Here is a 13,601-nt window from a genome sequence, read left to right as displayed (position 1 = left end):
CCTCTCTGGCTGTCATGTCCTGTAGAAATTTTTCCTTTAAACACACACACACACACACACACACACACACAAATAAGTGCAAGCTCATGATTTCCTGTCATCATATTAGATTGATACATACCAACTTGAAAAGCATATTTTTATTAGAAAGCAGTCTTTCACCAGGGTTCACCAGAGTCAGCACCAAACAGCAACATGGCAGCGCCAACATGATGTCATCTTTCACAGGTGCTATTACCACCATGAAGGCAGATGTTAGAAAGAGTCCTTGGGGCCTTACAAAAAAAAAAAAAAAAAAAAAAATAGCTAGGCCATCTTAAGAAAAATCTGTGAAAGCCACCTGTGTACCCCTGTGACAGACAATTTGGCTTCCCCAAAGAATTATTAGCACAGAGAACTCCCTAGGCTGAGTACAGAAAAGATGAATGAAGCCCAAAGTACCTAGGAGACCAAACGCAGTGTCTTGTGCATGACAGCACCTGAGATGAAAGCCAGCATCTTTAGGAGGCATTTAAGAGAAAGATAAAGGCAATGTTTCTGGAACAGCAAGTTAAATTCTGCTTACTTATCTCCTCTCCTAAACAACAAACCCAACCCTTACATACTACACACTCTACAATGACATGTCTAAAGTCAATTTTTAAACCAACCAGTGAGAACTTCAGCCAGGTTGGATGACCCCAGTCTAACAATGTGCAATCATCTTCTGCATACCTGTTTTCCAGGAAGCATGGGATCCTGAAAGGACAACAGGCAGGTTTGCCAAAAATAAGAGGGGAGCATCCTACATTCTTTGGTGAAGGAAGGACACCAGAAAACAAACATGCATTAAATGGGAACTCACTGCAAGCTGACTGTCACCAGGGCCATGTAGATAGTTTATGATTAGATCAGCTGAGCAAGTAAGACACTGCATTGTATCATAACTTCTCCCAGCCAGACATTTAGGGTTGATAATGTTGATATAGAATTGATAATGCTGACCCCAAAAAACTTAAAGAATCTCACACCATACATTGCTCTTTCATGCCAATTTGCACACCCAAATGACCCTGAATGGAACGGAAGAGTTAAAAAGGAAAACAGGGTCTTTCATGACAATATCAAAATAAACTACAATAAAATCAACCAAACACCAAGATAGCAATCCAGGGGGAAAGGTGGTCCCAATGTATCTATGGTCAAGAGTCAGGTTTGAGAGGAAAACAACCAAGAGCAGAGCCTGGTAAAGAACATCTGACTACAGCCATTCTCACTGTAACATGACCAACGTGCTAGTCAACAACAGTCAACAGAGCAACCATGTGCTAACAGCAAAGAAGTTGTCATTTGTACCTTTCACAACAAAGAAATAAACAAAAAGTGAATGCTATCATATCTGATTTTTGAATAAAGAAGTCTTGACTGAAAACTCCCAATCCTCATTTACCTTCTAAAGTACAGGTATACCTCATTTTACTGTGCTATGCTTTACTGCACACCACACATATTGCACATTTTACAAATTGAAGTTTTGTGAATCCTGCACTGGAGCAAGTCTGTTGGCACCATTTTTCCAATAGCATGTGCTCACTTCCTGTCTGCATCACATTTCAATTAAGGTATGTAGCATTTTAAACATAATGCTACTTGCACACTTAATAGACTACATAACATAATCTTTATATGCACTGGAAAACCAAACAATTCATGTGACTCATTTTACTGCAGTGGTTTGGAGCCAAACCCACAATATCTCTGAGGTTTGCCTGTAGTGGTTCTCAACCAGGGGCCATTTTGCCTCCCAGGGGCCATGTGGCAGCATCTGGAGACATTTTCATTGTCACAACTGGAGGGAGGGCGGGAATGCTAGTGGCATCATGGGTAGAGGCCAGGGATGCTGGCAAACCTCCTACGATGCACAGGACAACCCCATGACCAAGAATGCTCCAGCCCCAGTGTCACTAGTACCACAGGTGAGGATTGAAATCTAACCTATGCTGAACCCTTCCACAGGCTGCCATGTTCAATTTCCCGTGCTGGGAGGGTGTTCTGGGGGAACCTAAGGTTCTGTTTGTTTATTCAAAATATCTGACAGGAGTGGTGAAGGGTGGGGGGTTGTTTCACACGTGTGACTTCACATTTTACTAATCAAGCCACTGAAGCAGCAAGAAAAAAATTAAAAAGCACTTTCACCGAAAAAAGTACTAAGACAAGAAGAACTCAGGCAAGCCCCTTATCTGTTATTGTTGAGCAAAGAGATACTTTCATTTCAAAAAAGTGGGCAAAGACAAAAAAAAACATGCTTTTAAACACAAGAGGAATATTTTCCATCAGTAATTAAGACATTTCTTTCTGTGTGTGGGGAGGGAAGAGGCTTTGTGGTCACTGCTTCAAGTTTTCACTGCTGAAGCTTTCTTTGACGTGTTACTTCTCTGCACTTGCACTTTTTACCCTCTAGGGAGTCCTGGCGTTCTTCTGGCAAGCAATGTCTGCGACCCAAGGCAGCCAGTGCAGCTGCGAGGGCAGTGCCCCAGCCGAGTCTCGGCTTCGCGGTGCCCGGACCTGGCAAGGCCTGGGAACACCCAGTTCTCTGGCTGGAAAACTTGCTCCTGGGTCACAGGTTCCTACTGGTCTCCATAATCCTCAGTTCACCTTCTCCTGGGGCCTCAACCTCTGAGGTTGGAGAGAGCCCCAGATGTTATTAGCAATGCTGGGAGAAGCAGTGGGATGGGAGGTAGGAAAAGCAAGCAGTCTGGAGAGTGGGCACGTGGCATCTATGTGCTGTGCTGAACCACATTCGTGGACTGCACATGTACATAGGCTTCCATGGGGAGACAGACCTTTAACGGGCAAGCGCAGTAAAGAGTGAGCAGTATGGGAAGGGAGAGGAGGAGTTACAGGCTGACCTAAGGGAAGCAATCAAGGACACCTGGAAGTGGGGTGATTCAGATCCTTAGCCCAGAAAACATGGCAAAGAAAAACAAAAACAAAAACACAAGGTTTGCCCTGGCTGGAGCCTGGAGATGGAGGCACAGAGTTGAGAGAAAGGTGGGTCCAGGTCAACTACAGTCAGATCACAGAGGATCTAACAAGCCACATTAAGTATTATCCTGTGGGACAGTGGGGAGCCACAGAAGGGTGTTCACCTGGGAAGTGGCATGGTGAGAGTTGGTTTAGAAGGATCCTTCTGGATACAGGGTGCAGAAGGGACTGAAAGGAGCAAGTCAAGAGGCAGAGGCTTCTAAAGGGCCTAAAGAGTAAGAGGGTGATAGGCTGAGTAAGCGTATTGCTCCAGTCCACATGCTATTCCAAAGACAATGTTTTGAGTTGCAAAGCACTCAGAAGAAAGGATGACAGAACTCCTAAAGTAAACACACAAGCAGGTGACATCCACATTCAGGAGTGGCCAGAGCCAAGTGTCTGGGTCTGTTACGAAGACGAATCTAGAGTCCAGCTGCCCCCACAGCTCTGCTGAGCCCCTTCTGCCCATCAAAAGGGGGCATGCTTCCAGCAGCTGAAAAGGCAGGTATGATGAAGATAGAGTAAAAACTTGCTTTTCAGAAAAGAAGAATGTTGACACAACTCCAAATGCATCAAGAGCAGCACAGGACTCCCAGGTGGGAGTGAAACAGACACATCCAGCACTGGAGAGGGACTGGCCGACGGGGGAGGGCAGACAGGTCCAGGCCAACTTTCCCTCCCCTCTTTTTATTCACTTAATTGTCTGACTTGTTTACAACAGATATGTATTTATATATTGCTTCTTTAATTTTTTTTTAATAAAAATGATACCATGTAAATAAAAGAAATGTAGACAAAATTGTTAACTTTATGGACCGGTATATACACAAGCAGAACTATAAACCGTAAAATCCAAGCTTACCGATCCCTTTTCCATCACTCTGTTGAGCATGACTACGCCCCTGCTCTTCTGCTCCCACACCATCTCCCAAAAGTGACCACAGGTATTCGGCAGAGGGCCCTGCAAACAATTTACAAAACACATGGCTTTTCAAGCATAAAGACACTACCCTGTGAGCTCGCCTTTGGTGGTGAGCAGACCGTGCCCCTCCAGCCCCACCCCCAGCTCAGGCGGAGGCGGGTAGAGGCTGGGATGGGGGCCTGCCCTACCCCGCCTGGTGGTCAGTGACCACAACTCCATTTCTACCACTCAGTGAAAGGTCATTTCCGTATCTCAGTTCAGGGCTGACCGACACAGGACAGAAAACGCTGATTCTGCTTTCTGGTTTGGACTGGCCGGCTCTACTGAGATCCATCCCTATGGGCGGGTGGAATGTGGAGAAAACTGGGTGTAGGCGGAAGGCAAGACGGGGGAATGACCAGCAGTGACACTTCTGGGGTTCCAGTCCCAGCTCCAATCACTTATTTATGTGACCTTGGGCAAGTCACTTCATCTCCTCATGTCTCAGTTTCCCCATCTAATAAAAGCACCTACTCATGGGGTTGTAAAAATTGCTCCCATTCTTCTAGAATGGTTTCCATTCTCATCTATTTTTATCTATATTCTCCTTATTCTTAAAATTGTTACCCTGGAAGCTCCCACACTTTCCAAGACCATGCCCACCCTCAGTGCCCTCTGACTTTCTTCTCTGAACTTGACCGGACTTCTGCCTGACCCAGAAGACTTAGCACTCAAAAATGTGCTGCAGGCACTGAGACAGAGCAGATTACACTTTTGTGCCCCCTTCCCCCAACTACCATGAGAACAGCTCCTGGAAGGCAGCACTCGTGTAGCCTCGGGCTGGCCCCCTCGCTCTGCCCACCAGGGCTGCTCCACTCCTCTGTCCTGGGCATGGGGACGCCAGTGACAGGTCTACCACGGCTGCACTCTCAGCCCTTACTCTCTCTAGCCTGTCCCTTTTCCTACCCAACATCACCCCAATTTAGAATCTGCTTTTATATCTCTAACTTTTGAAAAAATGAGGATATATATACTTATTTGTATAGTGAACAACAAAGAAAATAAAAAATGGGAAGGGTTTTCTTATACTTAAAAATGTCTGTCATACTGCCTAGGGGTGCTAACTTGGGGTCAGGCTGCTTCAACCCCTTTTGTTAATCCCAGGTCAAAGGGAGACCATGTAAAAAGTGAGACACATCTGTTGTTCCATCTTATAAAACAGAATTTCAAATGTTCCAAGTAATTTCTAGGGCACAGGGGTGGGGAGGACAGTTGGGTGAAAGTTTCCATGATAATAAAACTCCATTTGACATTCCATGTATCCTATCTGTATCTACTTTGGGCTTCTCAACCCTACACTGAAGCTGAATGGCTGAAATCAGGAAGTAAGAAACTTGATTCCTTCCAAAAAGAGAAGTTCTCAAGAAGCCACCTTTACCTCAACCTCTTCCTCCAAGCTTGCCAGCACCAAGGATCTCCCTCCTCATCACCCCGCCCACCCTGACCACCCCCAAGGTGCTGGGAGGACCAGGAGCTGAGGGCCTGGTAAAGGCCTACCTTACACTCATATACCAAGAATTTACTCACAGGACTGAACACAGCTTGGCTGACGTTCCATACACTGACTGGGAGGCATCTGGGCTGATTAGGGCCATGGTGGCAAAGAACTGGGACAGTACAAAAATGCAACGAAGAAGGACCACGGTGGATGTACCCTGATATAGCTCCCTGCCCCAATTGGCCTTTGTTCACAGTAGTTTCTGGCTTAACCATAATTTCAATCTTCAAGTATTAAACAGAATTATTATGTTCAAAATCATTTTATCACTCAAAGTCATATATAAGATAAACTGACACAGAATGTGAAAACAAAAATTATGACAGGAAAAAAACATGTAAAACTTAGACTGTTAGACCAACTTGTAGACGACAGATTAAGACTTGAGAAAATTAACTTAAAAGAAATTCCTTTAGCTCCTTCCCAGACACTCATGATCTTTGGGTCATATTCTGCTAAACTGTTTTACAAGAGGGTCAATTATTAAGCTATTCTTAAAATTTTTTTTTCCATAAAGATACCCAGAACCAACAGGAATTTTGAGTGGTTTTTCTGAAACTGCTTGCTCATGTCATCCAGTGATGCTTTTTCTGGGCAGAATGAGGGTCATGCTGAGGAATTAAGCACAGAACTTCTGAATGGACAACTGGCAAAGATTTCTCGTCCACTGCTAATCCTCAGAGATTTACCATCAGAAGCACTTGATGCTCTGATGTGAGTTCTTGCAAATCAACATAGGCGCAGGCCCGTCTCTAGCCACAGCGCTGCTGCCCCTGGCCTCTGTCAACAGACCGCAGGCAACTTTGGCATTTTAATGGTTTCTCAGAAGCTCGGATTCCTAGCAATGTCATACTTCCCAGATAAGATTAGCTTTACAACCTAACTGAACCTCTAAAGATGTTTTTTCCTTCCTTATTACTTTTTGGTTTATTTAAAACCTGACATTCTAAAAGATGTGGCACATTTTATAGGAGGGATAGCTAACAGCACTCTAAAACTCTTCAGCTGTCATTAAGTAAGGCAAAAACATTTTAGAAATCCAGACAATCCACTCACCTGGGTAAGAATGTAACTCCTTTGGGCTTCTTCCATTTTTATCAAACTAGCATTGATATAGTCATTATCTTCCTGATGTAGTTTAATCCGACTATGGTCAACTGAAAGGCAAACCGGAAGGCAGAGGTCAATCCTGGAGGACCCGGCTGTCCACGGGCAGGCAGAGCCCCCAAGGGAAAGCAAAGAAGGTAGGTCTGTGGCATTGAAGGTGTTCATAGGGTGGGGCCTTGCTGTATTACTTGAGATCAGTCATCAAAATGGTGATGGCTCATTATTTTCAGATGGTCAAATATTATTGATGAAACAGAAACAGAAAGCTTTTCTGAAGTGTTTGAAATTCAACACTAAATACTAATGGGGATGAACTACACTAAAAACACAGATCCTGCCCTCCTTAGGAAGTCTGTTCTTAGGTCCTCTCTCCCTGTGATACCTGCTACCGTCCCAAATCTTCAGGTAGGAAAGGAGGTCAAGGGATCCGTTCTCTGACGCCTCATGTATACCTTTACAGTAGAGTGGCTTCATTCTTTCACCCATGCCCACACAGTTTTAGTTGGTACAACAAATAGGTAGGCTTTATGACTACACCAAAACCTAACCAATGTCCAGGAGTTTAAAAGGTTCAAATATAATGAACTTAAAAAGAGAATTTAATAGGAAAAAATAAACTCCAAGCCCAAAACATACATATATACATTTACATATACATATACATACACACATACACATACACATATATGAAACTTTTAGAATAGCTTTTAGAAATAAACTCATTTGGGAGTCCTACCCCAGGCTATTAAAAATGCAGATACTATTTTTTTTTCTCTTACCATTACCTTGCCACACAAGCAGCTGTTCCTGGGGGTCACTTTCCTTATCCTACTAGTGTAGCCAACAAGGCAGGTGGGCACTTTTATTTCCAGCACAGCACAGGGGATGATGAACTCAGGTGCCCACCATAAAGGGTACCCTCTCCCACAACCCAATGGGAAAAGGAGAAGTTAATGTGGATAAGTCTTTTGGGGTTTTTTTGGTCTAAAGGATTCCAAGGAGAGACAATTTTGAAACTACCCATTGTTTGGAATAATGCTTCTCACTGTGGACAGTTAATACAAATTGAGATACTCAGTAATAGTTAAGTGATCATGGAGATAAAAGATCTCAAAAACAATGGTGTGACTGGCATTGTTTATATGAGTGGGTTCAAACAGGGTCCACTGGGTGACCCTGGGCAAATGACCCATCCCTCTGAGCCTTAGTTTTTTCACTTGCCAAACAGAAGATAACAACAGGGTTGTAAGAAGATTAAATGCTTCACAGCACCTGGTATGATGAGGGACGTGCTATTACCATCATCACCATCACTGAGGATGGCAACAGGTCACCCTCTACCTTGACCTGTTTTCTACCCATTTTCCCCACAATGTTACAAGCAAATTATTTCTTCTACTGGAAAGTGTGTGTGGGGGTGGGGTGGGGGGGTGGGAAAGGAGTTATGGGAAGTGACATTGGGGGTGAAAAAGTTTGGGAATCGTTTCCCTGTTTTTTCCTCTGTACAACTACTTCACAAAACCACTCAGATGAGCACTGAGCAAAAATGCAGCTATGGAATATTAAAGACAGCATTACTCTCTAATTCAGAGGAAGTACAACAAAAGCTAAAGACCAAGGGAACCTCCTGGCACTGTGTGAAAAGTAATTGTTCTTTCATGCACAGATTAACGTCCACAGGTTTCTGGCCAGGACTTCATAGCAGAATCACCAGAGGAGCTTCCCTCCCAGCACCACCACCCCCAATTTTTTAAAAATAAACACCTATGAGGTGCCATAGCCTAGACTTGTTGAATCAAAAGTATCAGGTGCTGGGGCCCAACCCTGTATTGCTTGGAAAAGCATGTCATATCCTGGTATGCACCTCTGGCTCACAATCATCACAACCACAGCTGGCATTTATTGAGTATGTGTGAGTGCAAGGCACCCTGGGCTCGGGGGCTTATGGTATTTTATTTCATCTTCACACATCCTATGAGACAGGTGTGATTACTGCTTTATGGAAAATGAGAGAAGAGAACAATCTGCCCACTAAAATTGGGAGAGCTGTGATTCCAATCCAGGCAGGAAACCATGGCAGCAAAGAGGCACACTGCTTTGTGGCAATTCTAGGTCCGTTTTTACTTTCCTCCCGGGAGCTAGGGTGCCATCCATGCTAAGGCAGGTGGTGCAGCCAGTTCTCCTGCAGAGAGTGCTGCAGGCAACACTCCGCCTTGGGAAGCTCACAGTAAAGGCCTGAGGAATGACTGAATGAATCTCCTATGTCCCTGGCAGAGAATACGGCACAGGAGAGTTCAGCAGTTACAACCTCTCACTGACTGGTAACATCTAAAACCCTGGAGGAGAGTAAAAAAGGCCTCTGTGACCCAGAGCAGAGGGCAAAGTCCATGCCCTTTACTCAGGAGCAAGCCCCAATCGTCACTCAGCCCCAGTTTCCTTTGCTTTATGTATTCCATCATGTTTAGTTATTTTCTTTCTAGGCATCAGCAAATTGGGAGCCAGTCACTCAAGAGGGCAGAGGAGGCTGCTAGACACCAGCAGACACACGGACAATCGTAGGTTCCGAGGTCTAGTGGCAAGGAAGAGGGAGAAAAACAAGGAAGGCAGGGAACAAACTTGACAAGCAGAGCTGTCTTGAGTATTAAGGAGGGAGGAACAGGCTCTCAACCCCTGCTCAGCATAATGCTTGGGGTCTAATAATACTGTTGCTGAGTCATCAAGAAAAGGGGTTTCTTTATGCTTGCTATACTCTGCTTCAGCTGGTAGGAAAATGATTCATCACAAAGACAGTCTCATCTAGAAAAGGTGCTTTGAACATAGCTGAATATTCCAGAAACTGAAACCTTACCAATCTACAACGGTGGAAAAACGTACCATTACTCTAAGGCTTTAGTGCCTCTATAATAGGAAACTATAACGTCATAAACCTGCACTGCTACTGATTCATTCACAAGCTCCGAGGCTCAAGGAGTCTTGACTGAGGAGGCCCTGCGGTGGAGGAAGAGCCCAGCACTGAGACCAGTACCGGCAATGTGAATACTTACAGGGGCTGACATCTCTGTACCTGTTACGGTTCTTGTTCTTAGGAAGCTTGGCCACTTTACAAGGGAAGTCACTGGCTTCATGTCGGATATCCTACAAAAAAAAAAAAAAAGACAGAAACGTTCTGAAATTTCTGGCATCAAGAATTCATCCAAACGTTTCATTGGGCATCGGCTACGTGCCAGGCACTGAATAAACCCCAGTGCAGAAAACGGACACTGGAGATAACCAGGCAGTGTGGGAAATGCAAGGGATACAACTCAAACATATGAACAAGATCACAGGAGAAAAACAGAAGAAGAAGAACCACATGGCTGGGGTGGGAGGAAGTGGTGTGGGGCTTGGAGCTAGGGAGATGTGAAAGAGGGCAGAGACAGAAAGGAAGGTCAGCAGCAGTGGGGGACCAGCGTGGAAGGAAAGGCAGGTGGCTGGAGGGCATGGGGGCAGGCCAGATCACGAGCAGCCTTGAATGCCACGCCTGGGAGTTTCAACTGTAACTGTTCATAAAGAGACACAGTTAGGCAAGAGCAGATAAACTGTACTTCTTTGCAACAAACTCCCCAACTGCTTTCCCAGGAGATGGTAAACAAACCCCACTACACCAAACTGCCAGAAAAAAGGAGCCAGAATTAACAAAAGACCCACACCATGTCACCTCCTAGATGGAAGACTGATCACACACATTTAAGTTTGTTCTCTCCCTAAACAGCATTAAAATTATATTACAGAAGCTTTCATTTTTAATTTGTATGTTATTATAATTAAAAGACAAACACACAAGGGGAGAAGAGAAGACAATGGCAACAGAATTTTGGCAGCTGGAAATCAGATGGATTAGTAGCAGGCAGATCTGAGAAAGCTCAAAGACAAGCCAGCAGTGGGGAAAGCTGAGAACCAACCTGACTTCTACACAGAATCCTCCCAAAGGTCAGGAACTGGCAGTACCAGTACCTCTGGAAGGGCACCTGAGAGGACAGGGGTGGAGCTGTGTGAGAAGAGCTGATCTCCAGGCCCCTCCATCCCCAATCCTGGGTGCTGGTGTCTGCCACCTCACACTTCTGCAGAAACCTGGAGGTTTATTTCCAGGAAACATAAGTGAGTCTCTGGACTGGAGGTACATAGCCCCGATGGAAAATATGAGTGCTATCACAAAAATAGGGACTTTCAGTGACCATGAATAAGCAAAACACTAAGACACTGAGCCTCTCTCTCCGTGAGATCCTCCATGCCGGCAGACAGACTGCCCCACTCCCGGCAAGAGGCAGAATGTTTCTCTAGGCAATCTGACCAGGACAAGAGGAAAGACCAAAAGATACTACCACCAGGGTATGCAACTCACAGCCCACCTAGAGGCCAGCTCAGTGTTGACAAGCCCCTGACACCTGTTCAGAGCTCTCAATCTGCCTTGTATGTTCCACTCTTCATCATGCACAGACAACCAATGATGACACAATATTAGAGGAGGGCCTCTAAAATTAAAAAATGGAAAATAACAAGTGTTGGAGAGGAGGCAGAGAAATAGGAACACTCATTCATTGCTGGTGGCAAAGGAAAATGGTGCAGCCCCTGCGGAAGACTGTTTGGCATTTTCTCATAAAGCTAAGTAGAGAACTACCATATGACCCAGTAATCCCACTCCTAGATATAGATCCAAAAGAACTGAAAGCAGGGACTTGAATAGATATTTGCACACCGATGTTCACAGTGTCATTATTCACTATTGCCAAAAGATGGAAGCAAGCCAAGTGCCCATCAATCGATGCATGGATAAATAAAATGTGGTATGTGCATACAATGGAATATTATCCAGCCATAAAAAGGAATGAAATACTGATACATGTGAAAACATGGATAAACCTTGAAGAGATCATGTTGAGTGAAATAAGCCAGACACAAAAGGACAAATATTGTACAATCTTACTGTTTTGAAACTATTAAAATAAGCAAGCTCAGAGAGTCAGATTCTAGAATACAGGTTACCAGGGGATGGAGTAGGGACAGGGCACGGAAAGTTAAGGTTTCAAATGTTCAGGGTTCCTATCTGGAACGATGGAAATGTTTTGGTAAAGGATGGTGGTAATGGTAGCACAACAGTGTAAACACAATTAACAACACTGAAATATATATATCTAATATGATTAAAAGGGAAAATTTTAGAGTGTATATATTATAAAAGAATAAAAATAAAAAACAAAAATCCATGGAACTACACTACACAAACAGTGAGCCCTAAGTTAAAGCATGGACTTTAATTAATAATACAATCATAAAAAATGTGCTATCATCAATTATAACATATGTTCCACACCACTGCAAGGTGTTGGTGGTAGCATGGTGTATGAGAATCCTGTATTTTATGCTTGATTTTTCTGTAAACCCACAACTTCTCTAATAAAGAAAAAAGATTAAAAACAAACAAACAACCAGGAAAAAGGCCTCTTGGAGGAAACGAACTGCAGAGAGAAGAAATTATTATACTCAGAAGATAAGAAAAAAATATTGTATCCATGAATTTTGTTAAATGACAAACTCAACCGAAGAGTCAGAAGATAAAAGCAGAAGAAATTTCTCAGAAAGTAAAGCCAGACACACACCAAAAGTAACAGAAAACTCAGTAAAGCAACTTGATCTAACAGACATACACAGAATACCACACCGGAAGCAGGAGGATACACATTATTCTCTGGTGCACATGGATCATTCTCCGGGACAGATCATATGTTAGGGTCACAAACAAGTCTCAAGAAATCTAAAAATAATGAAATCATACAATAAAATTTCACCAACCACACAGAAAACAGTAACAGAGGGAAAACTGGAAAATCTACAAATGTGCAGAAATTAAAAAACACACTCTTAAAAAAAAAAAATTTCAAAACCAGATTTGTTGTCAGGAATAGAACAATAAAAAACAAGCACAAATATTCATAGCACATTTAGTGAGTTGTAAATAATGAGGTGTCATCCTGTACACAATCCCTGTCCTTAATACCTTTTGAATGTACAAGAAAGAAAAACCAGCAGTTAGGATATAGTAGCCCAGGAAGACTAGTTTTGGAAGCTTCTTTACCTCTTTTTTTTTTTTTTTTTTTTTTTTTTTAGAGAAGTCGTAGGTTTATAGAAAAGTCATGCATAAAAAACAGAGTTCTCATATACCATTCTCTTATTAACACCTTGGATTAGTGTGGTATATTTGCTATAACTCATGAAAGAACATTTTTATAATTGTTATTAAGATGTCATTTCTACCCACAGCAATTTACAGATTCAATACAACCCCAACCAAAATTCCAACAGCTTTCTTTGCAGAAATGGAAAAGCCAATCATGACATTTATATGGAAGGGTATGGGGCCATGAATAGCCAAAATCATCTTGAAAAAGAAGAATGAAGGTGGAGGACTCTGTTAATTTTCAAACTTATTACAAAGCTACAGTAATCAAAACAGTATGGTACTCATACAAGGAGAGACACAGAGACCAATGGAATCAAATTGAAAGTTCAAAAATAAACTCTTGCATCTATGGCCAATTGATTTTTGACAAGGGTGACAAGTCCACTCAATGGAGGAAAAACAGTCCCTTCAACAAACGGTGCTGGGAAAATTGAATATCTGCATGCAAAAGAATGAAGGTGGACTCCTACCTCACACCACATACAAAAATTAACTCAAAATGGATCAAATACCTAAATATAAGACCAAAACTATAAAAATCCTAGAAGAAAACAGGGAAGCATCTTCAGGACCTTGTGTTAGGCAATGGTTTCTTAGACTTCACACCAAAAACAGAAGCAACAAAAGAAAAACTAGATAGGTGGGACACCAAAATTAAAGGAACAAGACAACCTTCAGAACAGGAGAAAATGTTTTGTAAATCACAGATCCAATAAGAGTTTAATATCCAGGACAAATAAAGAAATCCTACAACCTCAACAACAATAAGACAAAACAACCCTATTTAAAAATGGGCAAAAGACTTGACTAGACAT

At 43.0% G+C, this 13,601-nt stretch overlaps 1 protein-coding gene across 4 annotated transcripts in view; it reads right to left on the bottom strand.

Annotated features, from left to right (window-relative positions):
• PTPN1 (protein tyrosine phosphatase non-receptor type 1) overlaps positions 1–13,601 on the bottom strand; it is an 87,490-nt gene that overhangs the window by 12,715 nt on the left and 61,174 nt on the right. For 3 of the 4 annotated variants that reach the window (XM_037811523.1, XM_037811521.1, XM_037811522.1), the window contains exons 2-4: positions 9,614–9,704; positions 6,519–6,619; positions 3,866–3,964 (exon numbers count right to left, since the gene is read on the bottom strand). In XM_037811523.1, coding sequence (XP_037667451.1) covers positions 3,866–3,964; positions 6,519–6,619; positions 9,614–9,704 — 291 coding nt within the window. The remainder of the gene's footprint in view (positions 1–3,865; positions 3,965–6,518; positions 6,620–9,613; positions 9,705–13,601) is intronic. The other variant, XM_037811524.1, reaches the window with a different exon arrangement.

The sequence above is a fragment of the Choloepus didactylus genome, chromosome 19, assembly GCF_015220235.1.
Source record: "Choloepus didactylus isolate mChoDid1 chromosome 19, mChoDid1.pri, whole genome shotgun sequence".
NCBI classification, from domain to species: Eukaryota; Metazoa; Chordata; class Mammalia; order Pilosa; family Megalonychidae; genus Choloepus; species Choloepus didactylus.
Note: the sequence above shows the minus strand (reverse complement) of the source record. Positions and strands in the feature narration are given on the sequence as shown.